This window comes from Teleopsis dalmanni, chromosome 2 (assembly GCF_002237135.1).
Source record: "Teleopsis dalmanni isolate 2A chromosome 2, ASM223713v2, whole genome shotgun sequence".
Classification (NCBI taxonomy): domain Eukaryota; kingdom Metazoa; phylum Arthropoda; class Insecta; order Diptera; family Diopsidae; genus Teleopsis; species Teleopsis dalmanni.
Window position 1 is genome coordinate 120,440,164 of NC_051847.1, and position 19,781 is coordinate 120,459,944.

Genomic DNA, 19,781 nt, shown 5'->3' on the forward strand with positions numbered 1-19,781 from the left:
ATTATTTCATTTAAAAATTATGTTTGCATCTATAAATGTTATCATGAATAAAAAAATTATAACATTAGAACTAAAGAAAACCTATATATTGGCCATAAAATAAGTTTATATTCATAGAAACCAAAAGTCCTGTTGTGATTAATGATATGGATGTATAATTAGACCCTATTGTCTTAAACGTAAAAATAACATCACAGTTACTGTCAATGGAGAACACAACAATGAGATGATTACTACTGTTTTGGAGCATTAATTAGATGATTTTAACCTGGACGAAATGTGATTTTAACAAGATCACAGCAACATGTCATCCAATTTTAAGATTAATTTGTTGAAAGAAAAGTTGAAAATATATACCTAGTTCTTATTGGATTGTAATAGCTAATCATACAGTTTGGAATCATACACATATCATATTATATAAAAATGGAAATCATAGAAACAAATTGATATTTTTTAATAAATTTAAAATAACGAAGTTCTCGAAACCAAAAAAATTGTAATCAATTAAATCTTTGAACAAACCTATAGTTGTTTCCGATATCAAAAAATATCCATTATCAGAAATCTTTTGAAAATCTATTTATTTATTTGTTAGCATATAATATATGTACTGGAAGTGTCAGGAATTAAACCCTGTCCAATTTGATTCGTAGACTCACGTATTACTTACTTACTTACTTACTTACTGTTGTCCACTTCTTCTCCTGGAGCATATAGCCTCGAGTATAAACATATAAAACAGATGTCCACGAAACAGCTGTGTGGTCTGGCCAAAGATTCATTTGCTTACATTTTTTTTGGATCTAAAATTTTCCATCCATTACCCACTCTTCTAATCGAAATATATTTTTTCTCATAGGACATAAAATTCTTTATTTTATTTTTAATGAAAGAATATTTTATTTAATTTTTTCAAATTTTATGCCTTTTCCTACTATAGTAAGCGGTAAACTATTTTCGAATCATCTTTCTTTTGAAAACTATAATTCTAAATATTGTTAACATGTTAACAAGTGGAGTAAGCCATTAAAGGCAGCGCTTTCTTTGATCCTGGCATTATGATTTAGATCAAGTGTAGTTTTATAGTTTTTTGTAATATTTTATTATCGGATGTGTGTACTTTGCTCAGGATGCCTATACTGCACTTTTGTGTGGTCAAATGGAAGTAGACCACATAAAATGATATAAGATCTCTAAAGGTTAATTTTTAATAATTAAATAATATATTTTATTTCATTTAAATTTTGATAATTTTTTTTGGTTTTTTTTTAATATCTACTGTCTGCATGTTTTTTGTCTTATAAAATCGATAGTCTGAATATAATTGTCTCGTGCTGTTATGGTGCACATTCGTTAAGCTTGACATGAACGGGTTAAGCAGTGCTTAAAAGCCACTCGTACAGATATACCTGATAACTTTATGTCGCACCTTTTTAACTTCTGATAAACAAAAATACGTGCAGTTAAATTTGCATATTTAATTAGAATATTGCCACCAAAGGTGTTTGATTTATTCCAACTTTGTTGGCAACTTTAAATTTATAATATTTTTTTTGTTTTTGCCACATAAAATAATATTAAAATACTGAATGACTAAGTAAAGTTAGTTTGTTATAAAACTTATTTTAATAGCTCATTATATGTATTAAAACAAAATATTTCTTGAACTTTATCTAATAAAACACACCATTTAATAAAAATTGTGTACTCAGAAAGTAATACAATTTTATGCACCACCCTATCCAACTCAATTTAGATACATTTTTTTTAAGAAAGTAATTACTTTCTTTTTTCATTTATAAAAGTTATTAATTAAGTAATTTAAATATCGAATGCTTATTATAATAAAACTAGTGCCAATGCTTATTATGAAATTAATACTATAGTATATAATCCATATCCAAAAAGGGATCAGAAACACATTTCGTAGGCCCAGAATCCTTCTGCGGTGCTAACAATAGCTTCAAAACCAGCCTAGTAATCGAACGGGAAAAACAAATCCAACTGACTTCTGGAGAGCCAAAAAGATATGCGACAGTCAAAAACATATAAATGCTAAAGCTGTTCTAATCTTAAGCAGAACAGATATCAAACTGTACACGGAACTGCTAATGGGTCACTGTAGACTGTGATACCATCTATAAAAGATTAGTGTAGCAGAAAACGATTCCTGCCGACTCTGTCATGCCTGCCCAGCTATGCCAAGACGCAGACTTAACTATCAAGGCAATGGAGTTTAAAGCCCTAAAAACACCTAGCTAAAAAACGGCCCATCATTATCACAATTTCTTCAAAAGAAATTTGAATTGACCTAATTGGGTGAAAGGCTCCACAAAAGATCTTTCAGGTCGCAGTGCATGCACAACCTATTTATAATAATAACAATATATTATAATCAATATCATCAGTAAAACAAAAAATCAACTATATTAGCAGTTCTTTATTCCAATGGGATTCAATACCTAAATTATTATTATCTATCCATACCAGAAAGATGATCATTTATTAGTCAGAATTTAAAACAATGACTAAGGTATTGTTATCTATCCATACCAGAAAGATCATCATTTATTAGTCAGAGTTTAAAATCCGTTGCGCTCATATGGATCTAAATTACATTAGGTTTGTCAATTACAAGTCTGTGGGCACATATTATTATTTTTATATTTAGAGAACTCTCGCGATCTATAGATTTATTGAACACCTTCCATGCACGTAGAGTATTTCTTCAAGTCTAACTTTATAAATTGTGGCATTGAAATCACACACATTACAAAGTTTTATTTTACAAAATTTTTACCTGATATGAGATGCCCACCTCTTATATACTCATTCGTTTATGCATCAGTATTGGGCAAACTCCTACACATGTTTTGATTTGTGCATTTTTTTTCGAACAAAATTTACATGTTTCATTAGAGTAAGTTTCCAGATTTATAAGATAATACTTTAACATATTTCAGAATTTCTAAAATGAATCTTAAACTATTTTTACTTAGTTGCATACAATATTTTAACTCTTTTTGGTTGAAAGAAATTTCGAATATATTACCCCTGGCAAATTATTCCAATATAGATTTATTTGTTTCTTCTATTCTTTTTAAATAGATGATCCTCTCTTTTTAAGAGAGGTAGATAAATTTGTCTGCAATTTCGTTGCCGATCAAGATATTTAATTTTTTAAAGACTCCTTCACCAGGCTTGAGGTCACCAGGCATGTTCTGGCTTATCTTAGTTTTAGTTATTTTGGTTCTAGATTTACCGTCCTAATTTTTTTCTTTATAAAAACATTTTATGAAATTAAACTTCGAATGCATTATGTTTTGTGACATTAAAATATATTCTTGTCTACAAAAATTCTTATGTTCAACCATCTACAATAAAAAAATATGCTACAAAGTACAACAAATCAACAAATTGTAATATCACAATATATATTAACCACAGTACACTTACTTACTGCCATTCCTAACTCCCACTAGAGCTTAAGTAAGTAAATTATTTATTTTAAATACCTTGTATAGAGAAACCGTCCCTGCTTTTAAAATTATTATAATAAATTTACATAAAATATCAAAAAACTCTTGGTATTTGTTTTAAGTTGGCTTAATTAATTTTCTTTTTATATATGCAGAACCCCAAATAGTCAATGTTAGTTATTTGTAGTGCCACCCACAACGAAGAGCGATATGTTAATACTTCTCCAACTGTGATATTAACCTTAGAAAATAAATAGGTTAAAACATTGGAACAGTTTTGGTATAAAAAGGCGGACGGAATACTAAACCTCAAAACAGTAACAAATAGTTTCATAGTCGAAATGATACTAAAAGTTTTTACATTTACACTGTGCTTAGTATTCCTTAATACAGCATGGAGTAAGCCACAACTGGATCGTAAGTTAAACATTATTTTCCTCGTTTAAATATCCTGCTCCTGCCTTACATTATTAATTATTTTCATTAGTCGATAAACACTTTGCAAATCAGGACAGTGATACTTCTCAAGAACGTATTGTGGGTGGTGCAGGGATTTCTAATGACGAATTTGTACCCTATCAAATTTCGATGCAATTCAAAGCTAGAGATGGTAAACAACATCATTTTTGTGGAGGTTCCATATTATCGCCAAATCGTATTTTAACTGCGGCTCACTGTGTAAACGGACAAGATGCAAAGCGAATTTCTGTTCTAGCAGGCATAAGAGATTTAACTGATGAAGGAGGACAGCGCTCACAAGTACTGTCCTATGAGATGCATGAAAACTATGAGGAACTCGTTACTAGCGATATTGCTATCTTAACTATAGACCCACCATTGCAATTGGATGGTGAAAAGGTTGATAAGATAGATGTCACTGGTAACGACAGAGTTGGCGGGGGTCAACCCGTCACTATAACTGGTTGGGGAGCTCTTTGGTATTTCGGTCCAGGAATCTTCAATAGATTACCTACACGTATGCAAAAACTTGAATACAAAACAATAACAAACGATAATTGCAAACTGATTATGTCGCAGCTGACGGATACTGAGATCTGTGCATTGGAACGAGTCGGAAAAGGTGCATGTAGAGTAAGTGAAACCATAACTATTAGTTAAATAAATAATTATAATTTAAAATAATTGTATTCAGGGTGACTCTGGTGGTCCTTTAGTAATGCAAAATGGAGAAAGTCTTAAACAAGTCGGTGTAGTTTCTTATGGTACTGCAATTTGTGCTACTAACAGTCCTGATGTGTATACACGTGTTTCAATGTTTGATGATTGGATACAAAAACGAATGACATAAATCCGAAATATAATGTTAATGAATAATTAAATTTGTTAATATGTTAATGTTAATAAAGAGAGAGTGATATTGAAAGACAATCTTTATGATTTATGATAGTCACCTAAGCCTCGCTGAAATGATGGCCAAATCAAACAAAGAAATGCAGACAGGGAACGAAGCAAACTGTAACTTTTAGTTTATATAAGTATAAATGGGTTAGTAAAATCCCCCTAAACGAATGCTTTACGAGTTTTTTTAGACATCCCACCTCTTCCTAATCTGCTCTAGATGCCTTTTGACCAGACGACATTCTCGAAGTTATAAACGAGAAATGTAAATTGGCATCTTAAAGTTTTAAAAAACTTTCTTCATAGTTCCATTTTACATCATGCTAAAAACTGGTCTTCTTCAGAAACTTCCACGTCGTTATCAACGAAGTGAGGTCTTGAGAACAAATTCTATTTCTTTCAAAACTGGTTCACACATTTGATTCATAGATGGGTCGAAGTTAGAAAAAAAGTAGAATGGTGGCGGAAAGATGTCTGAAAATCTGACTATACCGACTATCTCAAATATAGTATATGATTAACTAAACCTTCTCAATATGTAAAGGAACTTCAGTCCAGTAATTTTAAAATGATATCCAAACATGAAGACAATTAAATGACAGATTACCTAACCAAAATAAAGATATCCTAACATGTTTAAGAACACTAGCTTAAGAAATGATTTCTAAAACAAGTAAAGGGAATATTGAATAAGAAGCTTTCGCTAGACTGGATAGACTTAAGAACTTAATCTGATAATATTACAAGTCACTGCAACTTATTCTATCACTTAAATAAGTCAAGGCTCTTCGAGCTTATGACTATGGTTTAATAAAATGGTCAGCGATAGCTCAGTTCTTTACAGAAAAAGACTTCATCACTTAAGTGGCGTTGTTATGTCTCAATATAAGTTATGAAAAAACCAATCCCAACCTGTACTAAGCATAGTAGTTGATTTGTTCGGGTCTAAAGTTAGTTATTGTGGGATTACAAGAAAGTATAAACAATATCTGTTTAGAGTGTATCAGATTTCTATATGAAGCAAAAATCTACATGGAATATTGTAATATTATGTTACGGAAGAATAAGGGTTTTTGCAGCAGTTATTAAATAAAATAATAGTTAATACGTTTTCAAAAAATTTTTTTATAATTAATTGACAATTTCAAATCATCAGCGATCTACTTTATACGATTTGTTATCCAATTTTGAAATGCTGACACTCTAGTATACACATCAGGCACATCAAAAACTCCACAAATAATTAAGCCATAAGAAACTATTCCAACTTGACGTAAGCCGTTTGGAGTATGTATAACCAAAGGACCACCAGAATCACCCTTAAAAATATTAAATACATTAAAAAATGTTTACAGAATATGTAAAAAAACTTACGGAACAGGCGCCTCTGAGGAAATAACCTTTGGCACATATTTCAGCAGGAGTTAACTGAATACCACTATTTTCGCAATCTCTGTTTGAAACAGTGCTGTAGTTCATAGTTTGTAGTGTGGTAGGATAGTTAATATTTTCCAAATGAGATGGTAAAAACGGAAAAGGTACGGGTAAACGTAATCCCCAACCTGTGAGTGTGGCTCGAACACCACCACCAATTTTACTTGTACCACTCAAACTAATTGGTGCAACTGCTACACCATCCAGTTGAAGTGGCGAATCCAAACGTAGTATTGCAATATCTGCTGTGAACAACTCTTGATAATCCTCATGTATATCGTATGACACAACCTGTACCCGTTGCCCAGTCTTATCTCTTAAGTCTCTTACCCCTGCTAAAACAGAGATACGTTTAGGGTTCAAGCCAAGACAACAATGTGCAGCAGTTAAGATATGTTTCGCCGTTAGAACAGAACCACCACAGTAATGGTGAAACTCGTTACTTCTATCACGGTATTGTAATGAAACCTGGTACGGTACGTAAGTGCCTCTTGGTATATCTACTCCACCCACAATCCGTTGTGTTGTATTTTGTCCATAAATTAACTTATACGGATGAACTAAAAGAAAATATAAAATTATTAAAACATTTTTGTTGCTAAAATAAAAAAATAAATTATTCTAATTATCTAATTATTAATTAATATTAGAATATTAATTGCAACAATTCGAAATTTTGTCTTTGGGTGTTCATATTATTACCGATTCTTTGATAACCATTTACTAAATTTATTAAGTTTATGAGTAAAATACTATATTTAGCAATAATATTAATTTTCCGCATTTTTTGTTCAATTTATTCTTAATTGTTATCCGTAATAATAATTGAACTAATTTATTATAAGCTATTTATATGTTAGATTAAAGGTTGAAGCTAACGCGTTAATTCTGCATAAATGATTTGCATAGATAAACTCTTAAATTATGTATATCCAATCAACATTTCAATTTGATCTTGAAATAATAAATGTCACACTCAGTTATGCTGGTCAAAGTTTAAATGTACTGAATTCATTTTAAGTCTGTAAACTGGAACGTTTGACTGGTACTCAATTAAAATCGAGTATATTATGTGCTGTAAATACCCTATACTATAACTTATATTCTACCATATAATATATAATGATGTACTATATATTATACTATAATGGAACAAATAACATATAGTAAATAAATTTATTACAGTAGTCCACCTTCAAAGAAATATAGCTCTCCAATTCATAAATTATGTTAAGAATTATACTATATACTATATTATTTATATTAACATATTTAGCTAAGTTGTAACATTAGCAAAGCTAGAAAAATCTAGAATGAAATATATAATCGATGCCCCAGATGGTCAACAACTAACACTAAAGGTTTGGCACCATTTCCCAGATCATTGGTCAAAATTAATCGTTAAATTAATTGTAGTACATACTTAAACTCGTATAACAATAGCATTTTCAATTTGACAGAGAACAATATTAGTTGTCATTTAATATTTTGATATATATAACATAATCTCACAAGTCTCTGATCTGACTTTTAATCTTTTGACTTTTGTTAAATAAATAAAAAAAAAAATACCAATAAAGATAGTCTACGAAGTCAATTTGAATATCTGTTATAAACAAAGTATCATTTTTTTCGGATTTAGGCAAAAAGTGTAAAACATACATATATAACGGAATAGCATTCACTATTTTTTAATGAAATTAGTAAAGCATTTACGCTTTCCAAGTCTTACTGATGCTTTTCAATATCTGTGATGTCCGTAAACTATTGTTTCATTGATTCCAACATCCATTGTCACATATTATATTAATATTATATATTATTTTACAACATTACAGTCAACTCATGTTACACTTATATAGATAAAATGATCAAGAATTCTTCATTAAAAAGTGCTATTAGAAAGCATATAAGAGCTTTTAATAGCATAATTATCATAATATTTTTTCCTATGAAGAAGAAGAGTCAGTTAGTCATAACCCGTTTTATCGAAAAGTTTGACAAACCAGTATGTTAACTTAACAAGATGTAACTACATGGATGTGGATATACTTAAGTATCAATAATATCTTAATCTCGTGTCAATCATATAACTAACTTTTTTGGTGAAAAATTTTAATTTTAATTAAAAGAAAAAATTCATCTTAACAAACAGTAATAATAGCATTAATGATAGATATACATAAGTATAAATATAATCCTTCGATTCATTTTGGTGAGATGCTTACACACGTGCCTGTACTAAACACATAAAAGAAATTCGGTGCCTATGGACAACTAACCATGTTTCGCCCATTCAATAAAAAAACATAGACAATTATAATTTTAATAACTTTTTTTTTAAACCAAAAGTTTACAGCTGTGGGCCGTTACCCATTTATTCATGAAAATGGAATAGTCCTGCATTTCTTAGTTTATCATAAAAAGCCAGTATCGCTAAAAAATCTTGTATATGTTTTCGGATCTAACACACTCCGTTATTATGTTAACTGCAGTCTATTATAAGGAAATAATCTGCTCTTTTGAATCGGAACTGAAACATATATTCCCTCATCCCTAATACTCTCATATGTACAATAACGTATATTAGAACTGACTTCTGGAAGTCACAGATCGAACATTTTTATGTTTTTGCATTAGTGGTAGAAAAACAAAAATAAATCTTTGTTCCTGAAGAGACTACTACATCAATTGATATTCGATCAACAAACACCCATGTTTTATTAAGCAATGTACGATAGATGCGGAGGTTAATCGGTTATTGAGTACCTTTAGAAATAATAATTTCTAAATATAATATGATGCAATAACTCTTCAACACCTCTCATATACAGCACTTAGAAGTATCAACTAATTTTAAAACAAAGTTATGAAGTTTTGGTAATAGATAAGCTTCTAGATCATATGTCATAACTCATTTTATTCTTTATTTTACTAACTCGAAATTGTTTAGAAATTTATTTACAGCTAACTAAACACACAGGATCTTCGAAAGGTTTTTATATAAAGAAAAATATTCGTTTTAAATCAAATCATTGTGTAGATGAACTTAAATTTTTCTGTCTTAAAAATTGATTTTCCACCTATATCGAAGCAATTTTCAAGTAAACAAAATAGCAACAAAACCTTGTCATCTCAAAAACTTAAGCTTTAACATTCTCCGCTAAAAACACAGAAAAACTGCAAAAATTACATATTTGGTCCATTATCAACAAATAAGGTATCAACGCGCGAAAGGATTTTTATGTCCAAATCTTTATACAATATTTTCTAAATGCTATTAAGCTAAACATCTACAGCATCAACAACATTTGCCATTTTGAATTAATTTATGCTCTTCTCTTTTTTGAGGTTTTTATCGGCGGTGACAGTTGTAGGCCATCCACAACAGTCTTAATATAAAAATTTAGTATGACCATGTTTCAAGTCAGCTATCCACCGTTTTGCAACTATATATTATCGTACAGAATCCTCATAATCCCTCTTCATTCAACTCGGATTTATTTCTCAATAATTAATATTTAAATTTAAAAAAATTTTATTATAGCATGATACTTGCTTCACTCTCTTTTCTGAAGCACTTGAAGTCGGTCGATAATAAAAATTATTATAAACAATTTTAATAAAAAAAAACCCGAGGTTGATCATTTTCAGAGTTGTATTTGTTAGCATTAAAAACAATAAATTCAAAAAATATTTGCTCACAAATTTGAAGCAACTGTACACTATATAGTGATATAGAAAGGTCTCTTAGTTTTTTCAATTTTTAAATGATATTTATAAAATGTTTAAGGGCTCCAGACAGGGAAGATATACTATGAATAATGACAACATTCCCGTTGTCCTACTGTTTTCACCAAACACTACTATATAGCTCACTGTACTATAATACTTAAGTGGCCCAGTTGCACTACATATTTTTACTTTTATTTCAGATGGTTTGAAAAAGTCAAAGACGTACGTTTTTGATGATTCAATTACATATTGAAGATAATTTCTTAAATAAGTGTGATAACTTAGTTTATCATTAATCAATTGAGGAATATTTAAAAACTACTTCATTGAAATCGGTGCTTCTACAACCAGCCATGGAAGAATTCTCTATTTAAAGTACCATCATATTATTAAATATATGATGATCTATTCCAAGCACGCCCCCTTTCACGATAAAAAATATTATTAAGTAGATACTACCTTCAATCTATGAAATCCTGGCTGAAACAACCATGTAACTGTGTTGTGTTGTCCTTTTAAATTTCGTCTTTTACAAAAGTTGCCCAATTTTAAAGTGACTTAATAAGAGTATTCAAATATACATACCTACTCGTTAACTCAGTAAATGATAAAGCTGTATATTTGTTTATGTGAATTAACAACGTTACCGAGTTATAGAATTATAGAGCTAAGTTTAAATACTACTAATGTATGAAATGTACTAATGTATGTGAAAAAGATCTTGAATGGGCAACCATTAACGCAATTAGTTACAATTAAAAAAAATAAAAATCTATAAATCTATAATTTATTTTAATTAAATATCTGATATAGAATTAAATAACAAAAAAAATTAAGCTTTATAGCATTATTTAAAAAAAAATAAAAAAATAATCTTAAAAAAAAATTTATTTAAAAAACTAAATGTAAGCGTAATCATGTAAATAGTGCAGTATTTGACAGGACTTACTATAAAAAGTTCTGTCTATTTGCCACCCCCACGTCACTTAAATACGTTGCGCTCCATGATTCCGCACATTTAATATTACGGTTCATAAAATAAGAAGTTTTTTATGAGTGGAATGTGCGTTTGGGTTTGAGTACTCCTACTCGCATATAAAATATTTTAAAATATATAAAAATAAAATAACCGAAATGTATTCTATGAAAAAAAAATTTAAGAAAGGGTACAAATATTTAAATCCAATAACTTCAAAAATCCACATTAAATTTCAACTCAGTTTTTATTCCGAATTATAGCAAAAATTATATATTAAATATATTCATTTAATATTAACCAATAAAAATAGGTGTTTTAAAAAATTCTGCATTTCCATTGCTCATTATTAATTGCTCAATCTTATTATTCTGGGGCAGGAGCGTCTGGTGCAGCAGGAGCTTCTTCCTGGGCGGCAGGAGGTTCGCCAGCGGCAACTTCTGCGGCTGGAGGTTCTTCGATTACCTCAACAGGTTGTGCATCGTTAACATTCTCATTTTCTTCAATAGGTTCAGGAGCTTGGGCTTGTAGCTCTTGTTGGAATTGTGCCTTATTTTCTTCAAATTCGTCTTTCACTTCACCAATACGTGATGGCATAATTTCAGATTCAGGCTTTTCTTCTTCTGGTTCCGTTTTCTCTTTGTCTTCTAACTGTTCTTCCTCTCCTTCCTAATTTATATTAAATATATTAAAAATATCAAATTAAAATTTACTTATAGACATAACAAATACCTTCAACTCTGGAGGTGTCACTGGCACCGTAGCAAACTAAAATATATAACAATAATGAGTATTTTTATATATTGAAATATGGAGTATATAGTTTATTATGTTATGTACCTTGGTGCCTAAAGATACTTCTGAAGAAGGCGTGCAAATAATTGATGATTCCATCTGAAAATTAATTAGCACACATTAATTAAAAACAGTTTACATAATAAGAATGAGTAAATTCATATTTTCCAGCAATTATATATACGAAAAGTACAATATTAATACCTCCATTTCCTCAGGTTCATAATCCTATAAAATGAAATGTATGAATGAATTTATTAGAAAAAAATTAATACTTAATACGAGTATAATAGTTCTGACTTACTGGTCTTCCGAATTTTCTACGATAAAATCTTTGTATGATTTTAGCAGCTGCTTCTTGTTCCTCTCTTTCTTTTTGACGCTAAAAATGCATTTTGATTGAACATAAGTTTATAAAATTTTTATTATGATAATATAAAAATTAAAACGTATCAACTTACCTGAAGTAATAATAACTCTTCTTTTATTTGTTTGCGCACCCTGTAACCTCGATATGTGGCCTACCAAAATTGATAAAAAAAGGCACTATTTATAATATAGATAATAATATTAATAATAATAAAACAAAGTTTACTGTTGATGCTTAAAAAAATTAGATCTCTTAAGATCTCTGTACGATCAGTATTATTACAGAGCAAAAATCTTAAGACAATGCTCAAAAAACTATATGGTCTTTCAAAAAAAAAACTACAGGTCCCAGATTTATGTAAACCATAAGAACCAAAACTATAATTCGTAAACAACAATTCCCACATTTTAAATCAATACGATTAAAGATTTGCAATTATGTTATATTTGTACATTGCAAAAATATATGGACTATAGTTACCATAAAAACTACATAAACTATAAAAACATTGTATATCAGACTATCCAAACCTGAATCAGATTAATTGCAAAAAAGAAATATGTACTAGAACCGCATGTATGTCGCTAAAATTTCTTAAACTCAGTTCAAAATTTTCAAAAATGTTAGTTTCAATAATTGCTTTTATATTCTATTTATTATATCAGGAAATTGAATTTCAGCATAAACTGAGGATACTGGATTAGAGTCCTAAGCCTAATTGGAAAATATTGTTTTTAAATTACCTGTATAGCGATTGCGGCCTTTTCTCTCTTTAGTTCTTCTCTGCGCTTTATTTCACGTGCCATAAAGTATTGATATAACAAGTCAGATCCATCTGCACTCTGATTAAAGAAGCACAAATTTCAAATACAATTTAAATACAGATGACGTTCAAGTCTCACCTTTGATGCGTTCAAATACGCTTGCACGAAACGATTATAAGCATCTTCGATAACAGGTCGTGATATCTTAAGTTCCTCATCCGAAAATCTACAACGACGTATCAACTCATCTAACATATCATCGTCATAAAACTTAATCACATCACGTTCTCGACCTCTTTCACAGCGTTGTTTTTCAAGGAAACGTTTGAAACAATCCTCCATTGCTAAACACAACTTCTCACCTTTATCTTCCGGTATATCACAAATGCACAAATCGCCAATTATTTCATCGACCTCACGTAAAGCACGGTCAATAATAGCTTTTGCAACTGTAAATATAAAGGTTTTTTTAATGAAGCTAATAGAATAATATATAGAATTGTAACTTACTGTGCGCCTTTTCACGTGTTCGGATAACAGACGTTAAATAATCAATTATAAATTGACAGAGACATTCTGTAGTCGGTTGACAGCGTAAGACTTCGCGCGTTATATCAGACAACAATTCCGGTAATCCATCGGGTACATCAATGACTTGACCACGTACTCTGCCACGTGTGATAAGATAATTCATTGTGATTGCCTTAATAAAACAATTTCTAAAAGTAGTTAATTGAGTCTTTAATTGTTTAAAATTTTTGCTAACAAAAACAATTAAAATAAATATTATTTTTAGTTTTTAATATATGGCAGGCAAACTATGTTTTTTCTATTCAATAATTTTTATGCACGTTGCAAATTATATTGAAATTCTAAAAAAGTTAAACTATTTGATAAGTATTATATTATCTTATATATATATTATTTTTTTCATCGATATAGTTTACTGCTGCTAGTATTTTATTTGTAACTGTCAGATTTGAAATAGTTTGATTTGGCAGTCTAAATGCCAAATCATACCTCTCCATTGCCAGTTCATTCACATCTTCGTGGCCACTTGCCATACAGCTGACTGTCAAATACGTGTCTAAACAAACTTTGCCGATTTTGTGTTTTGTGATTTTCATTGTGGTTTATAAAATAGTAGTTAACATGGCTAATGTAAATTTAACGGATTTAAATGTGGACACACTTTTCGAACAACACAGTATACCAGATATAGAAATTGTCCATAGAAGGATACAAACTGTGATTGAAAGTAAACGCGAGGAATTACGTACTATGGTTGGGTGAGTGTCAATGTAATAGTTTTATAAGTAAGGCAGTAATTAATATAAATATACTTATATTTGTAAACAGTGAGAGCTACAGAGATCTTCTTAAAGCAGCGGACACAATTACCTCTATGCAGGATTCCTCTTGCAAGCTTATACAGCAAGTGATTGGTATTTCGGAAAATTGTCAAAAACTTAATGAACAGCAACTAATAGGCTTCCAAACAAGCGATACATCGGATTTGCTACAAAATCGCAACACTAACAAACAACTTAACAATTATTTCAGTACAATGGTGCAAATAAACTTATTAACATCATTGCCTGAACTGATATGGTCACATATTGATGATGAACGATTTTACACAGCTACAGAGTTATTCGTGTTTAGTCGGCATATAAGCACTGGTCTTCAACTGGACGTTCACAACACATTAATGAAACAATTCCCAATAGCGAAGAAACAGTGGGAAATACTTAAACCATTCCACGTTACCATAAAAAACAACGTTATAAATATGTTGGAACGTGAAGAATTAAGTGCTGAAGTTGCCGTCGAGTGTTTGCTAAGTTTATTGTTATTGGAAAAAAATAATTTAAATGGAGTATTTAAAATATTTTTACAACTACGTTGTGCAGCTTATTTAAATTGTTTGAGTGACGGATCAAACGTAGATGTACACAACAGACGTGTAAGAGCACGTATATTAGCTAGTTTGAAAATATTAAATAATAGCATAGAACTCATACGCACATGTTTTATGGGTAAGTATTGTGAAATCATAAAATTTATTCACTTTTAATAGCATATTTTTGGCTGCTAACAGACAATGGCCTGCTCTCTAGTAAACTTTCTGAACATACCGATGCAAATGCTCCACCAACAATAGCCCTTATGGATAGTAATGATTTACAGCTTTCCTATTTGGTACCTGATATAATAGCAAACTTTCGTCCTAAATATGAAGTACTGCAACTTGATAAATCACAAGTGCAACTCACATTCGAACATTGGCTTGCAGATATATCACGCATAGCTAATTCACAACTAAAGAATCTCTTTGATTTTGTCAATACAATGGGTACAATACAGGAAATCAAAAATGAGGCGAAACTAAGTCGGAAGCATATTGATTTTTCTTATGTTGCAGAAAAATTTGAGCTCACGCAAACCTTGGATTTTTATGAGTTAAAGTATGTGCCATTAATTAATCAGCGGGTGCGTAATATAATACATGACAGCTGGCTGCAAGCTATGCAGAGAGCATATGAAACGCTACAAAATGCTTTAATGGAAGAAGCCCCAATAGACTTTAATATATGGGCTGATAGTGCAAATGATTTGCCATTAAGCTTGGAGGCAGCATTAAACGAGGATCGAAAGACAAAAAAATTGCTTATGAAAACACGTGGATATAGTAGTGTCATAATACAACTATGCACTGAATTTGACCAACATCTGGCAAATATAGTTTCTGAGATGGATGTACTACTCGCTGAACAGGCGACAAGAGCAGAAGAGAAATTAGCATTAATAGACTTTCTGCGTGAAACAGCGCAAACAAATTTAATGGATTTTATAACCCGAATTAAACGCTTCAATTTAACTCAAAGGCAACGCAAAGAACTATTGCTAGTACTGCGCACTTGCTCAGCGCTTATTGAGCTATGCCCACATTTAAAAATCTGTTTCTGTCAACAAAGCAGTTGGCGGCAATGGGTTGGTAACATAGCGGCCAACAATATAGAATATTGGCAACGTATGTGTGGGTTGTTGGATGAAGAAACTTTCAATTTTTGGCAACAATTATTGGATGGCATTTTGCTAGATAATGAATGCAGTCAATACTTACCAACAAGGATATCGAATGACTTATGTATAACTGAGTTCGCAGTAAGTGATAATATAATTCAATTTTATTATAGTAATGGTAAATTATCAGTATAAAATTATCAATATTTCTAGAATTGGGAAAGTTTTACTTTGGAGCAAAAAGATGAACATGAAAATACAATAAATTCGACATTGCATGTACCAAATCAACCTTCAATTTCACTACAAACATATTTGTTCGCTTTAATACGTGTTCTGAACAATGTAGTGCCACAAACCTTACCGCCAAAAGTGCTTTGTGTATTCAACCACAAATTGCTTACACATATTCTAGCACATTACCAAACATTTACTGTTGCCACGGATAATCATGTCGGACAAAAGTTGGCATTACAATACTACTTCGATTTAAAGTTTCTGCAAAACGTGTTTGCAGTACCACGTGATGAACGTGAACTATGTGCACAGTTTAGCACTTTGCAAAACTTCTTTAAGGATATTATAGATCCATTCGATTTTGAACTTTTCCATGAGCAAATAATAAACAATGTCAAACGTGCAGTTAGTAGACTAAAATCTATGCTAGGCGTGCTAACCCCACACGCAGCTCACACAACAACAGCATCGACTCTAACACTGACACAGGAGAAAGATCCAAATGTTTTGATTTTAAGTTCAAGCAGTACAACTTCAGTGTGGTTCCCACTTTTGCCAATTGTGACAAATGTGAATAATACAAATATGATAACGGATAACAAAAATTTAGTTGCTTTAGAAAACGAGAAGGTATGTATATACATAATTTATGTATTTATAATAAGTATTTTATATAAATGATATTTCTTTTTTGTATACGTTTTTTTCTTAAATACCAGTTAAAGGATTTTAATTCCTAAACTACCGCTACGATTTAGACTTTGAGTGCTATTGATATAGTTGAGTATTAATAAACTAAGTTAAGCTAATGGGTAGTTAAGTGCAGTTAAAACTTAATATATTAGCATGTATATTGTTGTTTTTATATATTTGATAAGTATGCAGTACACGCTTTGCTGAATAATTTAATAATCCTTTACAATATTAGTATTTAATTACCGTTTTTATTACCTAAACTTGAAATTCGCATTTTAACTTAATTTGCATTGTAAAACTATATTGGTGTAGATTTCTTTACATGTTATATTCGTTTTTGGATCAATTAATCCAGCTTAATATAATATTGACTTCCTAATTATATTAAAAATAAGCAGAGTTTACTGTATAAATAAGCAATATACAAATAAAATAATAAATTGTAATTTATATTTAACGGATTAATGCTCAGACCGAAGAACATAGAGCTCTTTAAAGTCTTTACAAAAGTAAAGTTCTTGGAGGCATCATAAAATTTTTAAGTCACTTTCTTGAATATAAATTTAGACAGTAAAGTACTATTGCCTAAGTCCATGTTTAAAATTGGAAATAAATTAAATTGTATTATCGTAAAAACTCTTTTGAGTGAACTCTAATTGTTAGCCAAGTTTAGTTCGTGCATGTTTAGAGTCCGGCCAAAAATTTTAGGTTGTTTCAAATAATGATAAAAGCTGAACATTTAATTCGCGAAAAATTGTCCATTCAACAGGTTTGTCCGTTTTTCCATTTTCACTGCATTTTCCGTTTTTATTGTATAAGACTTATGTGTACAGTGAAAAGCCTAAAAATATATTCATTTGACTTTAGAAAAATAGCACTTAGAGTAATTTTTATAAAATATATGAGCATGCCTGTCAAGGCTTTTTAGCAATAGCCAGAAATACAGTAATTGGACTAAGTTTTTTCGCGCTTAATTGATATTAATAAAACTATAAATTTAGCATAAATTAAATGTTTATATACCAAAAATAAAAAACCAGATGCTAGCGCAGTCTGTTGGTTTTGTTGCATACTTGATATTACTTTTTAATTTATTACTTTGGATATCTAATAATAAATAAGAAAATTAAAAACGTTTACTTAGCAGTAGATTGCTACCTCGTTTTAAAAGTTTGCTCTAACAATTACTGTATATTTAAGCATTCATTAATATTAATGCACTAAATAATAATTACGTTATACGTAACTTTGATGAAGTAAAGCAATAAGATTGTGTTACTATGTTTTTGCTTTTTTCTTAAATTTAACTTAAACTAATAAATTTTATTATTAATAAATTGCTAATGACTTTCTTTTTTAATCCAATAAACAGCAGCAGACGACGCCTACTCGTAAATCAACAACATCCCGTAAAAGCGAACCTACTAAAGCAAAATCCTCAGCCTCTTCATTCTTCGGTGCCATGTCACAGGAATGGTTTCGGTAATGAGCGATTCTGTATATATGATTGTACTGAACGACAATATTAATGATAATATCTTAATACACAAACATATATAAATATAATATATGTCAAAATAAATGTTATTCTGTTGACAGAAATAACAAACCAAGTAATGACAATTTTACGCATATGCACTTATGTATGTATCATAAACGAAATCTGTGCAATATTATCTAAATGAAAGTCCTGAGACTTTCACTACTTGATAAGAAAGGGCTTTGAAACGTATATCATTCCTGTATGATACTTCTGAACAATTATTTCAATAAAAGTCAAGGATAATGTTAACAAAGTATAATAATCAATATTTTATAATTTGTCACTTTGCCACACACTTAGCTTCGATTATTTCTATAATTTAAATCTTTTTAGTATATTAATTAATGTATGTTAACAAAAGTACATAAATAAATTCCTATTTAAAACACATTATTTTGTTAATATATTATTATTTTGTTAATATATTGTTTTCTTATATGAATTCAATCATCCAGACAGTTATACTTGGCATTAATTTTTATTGTAAATATTAAATTTAGATTATTATATTAAATAACCTGTATTATATCTTAGTTAAATTTTATTTATCATTTTAACAATATCATTAAACATAATAAAGCAACATATAATTTAATACACATATATGCACATACTGTCTTTTTATGATTAATATATATTAATTTATTATTTAAGATTATAATGTTAATATTAGCACAGAAAAACATTACTAAATAGAAAAATATTAAATGTTTTTCATCTAAATTTTGTAAATTGTTATTTTAATAAGTCTATATTATACCATATGTTAATGTTCTTCTATTACGATTATTGTGAGTTTTTTCATTTTGCGAAGCAAGATGAATATATAATCGATTTGTATAGTTTTTAAAATAAAAAATTTTATAATAATAAATTAGTGTTCGAAATATTTTTATGTTATAAATTAAACTAATAACTATACATTTCCTTATTAATTTCCACGTATTGAAATTGTAATAATTGTTATAAAATCGTATATATAATTTTATTTTTTAACGGACTAATTGGTCAATAGTTAAATAATATACTTTTTAAAAAGTGTTTGTTTTTTAAAAGCTATTAATTGAACCGATATTTCTTTATAATCCTGAACTTTGATGTTAATGTGTTGTATAATTGTTTCTTTGTGATATATATTAAAATATATATTGTTACATTATATTAACATTATATAGTACACCGATGATGACTATTGAATATAGTCGAATCATAGGTTCAAATAAAATCTTTTATAAAACAAACATTTTTTTAAAAGTGTATTATTTAATTATTGACCAATTAATCCGTTAAAAAACAAAATTATTATTAAAAATATTTGGTCATTAAAACAATAAATAACAATATATTGTTTATAAATAAATAC

General features: G+C 29.5%; 4 protein-coding genes across 6 annotated transcripts; 2 read left to right on the forward strand and 2 right to left on the reverse strand.

Annotated features, from left to right (window-relative positions):
* The first annotated feature begins 3,645 nt into the window (after positions 1-3,645).
* LOC119678366 (chymotrypsin-2-like) lies at positions 3,646-4,843 on the forward strand. Its single transcript, XM_038090155.1, has 3 exons — positions 3,646-3,899; positions 3,970-4,574; positions 4,636-4,843. The coding sequence occupies exons 1-3, from the start codon at positions 3,824-3,826 to the stop codon at positions 4,789-4,791; spliced, it is 837 nt and encodes a 278-aa protein (XP_037946083.1). The 5' UTR covers positions 3,646-3,823; the 3' UTR covers positions 4,792-4,843.
* A 1,158-nt stretch (positions 4,844-6,001) lies between these two features.
* LOC119675580 (chymotrypsin-2-like) lies at positions 6,002-6,995 on the reverse strand. Its single transcript, XM_038086786.1, has 3 exons — positions 6,978-6,995; positions 6,216-6,821; positions 6,002-6,160 (listed from the first exon to the last, which is right to left on the reverse strand). Exons 1-3 carry the CDS (start codon positions 6,993-6,995, stop codon positions 6,002-6,004), a joined length of 783 nt encoding a protein of 260 aa, XP_037942714.1.
* A 4,219-nt stretch (positions 6,996-11,214) lies between these two features.
* On the reverse strand, positions 11,215-13,669 carry LOC119681398. Its single transcript, XM_038094575.1, has 9 exons — positions 13,426-13,669; positions 13,054-13,364; positions 12,895-12,993; positions 12,243-12,302; positions 12,086-12,163; positions 11,986-12,009; positions 11,827-11,880; positions 11,719-11,754; positions 11,215-11,655 (listed from the first exon to the last, which is right to left on the reverse strand). The coding sequence occupies exons 1-9, from the start codon at positions 13,607-13,609 to the stop codon at positions 11,353-11,355; spliced, it is 1,149 nt and encodes a 382-aa protein (XP_037950503.1). The 5' UTR covers positions 13,610-13,669; the 3' UTR covers positions 11,215-11,352.
* Positions 13,670-13,896: 227 nt separating this feature from the next.
* LOC119680257 (conserved oligomeric Golgi complex subunit 1-like) lies at positions 13,897-18,937 on the forward strand. Of its 3 annotated transcripts, XM_038092983.1 has the most exons (6): positions 13,897-14,204; positions 14,275-14,954; positions 15,017-16,083; positions 16,156-16,809; positions 16,899-16,958; positions 18,248-18,332. In XM_038092983.1, exons 1-5 carry the CDS (start codon positions 14,068-14,070, stop codon positions 16,917-16,919), a joined length of 2,559 nt encoding a protein of 852 aa, XP_037948911.1. In that variant the 5' UTR covers positions 13,897-14,067; the 3' UTR covers positions 16,920-16,958; positions 18,248-18,332. The 3 variants fall into 3 exon arrangements, with proteins under 3 accessions (XP_037948911.1, XP_037948910.1, XP_037948909.1); XM_038092982.1 differs by lacking the exon at positions 16,899-16,958 and having other exon boundaries at positions 18,251-18,937; XM_038092981.1 differs by lacking the exon at positions 16,899-16,958 and having other exon boundaries at positions 13,898-14,204; positions 18,248-18,937.
* Positions 18,938-19,781: the final 844 nt, after the last annotated feature.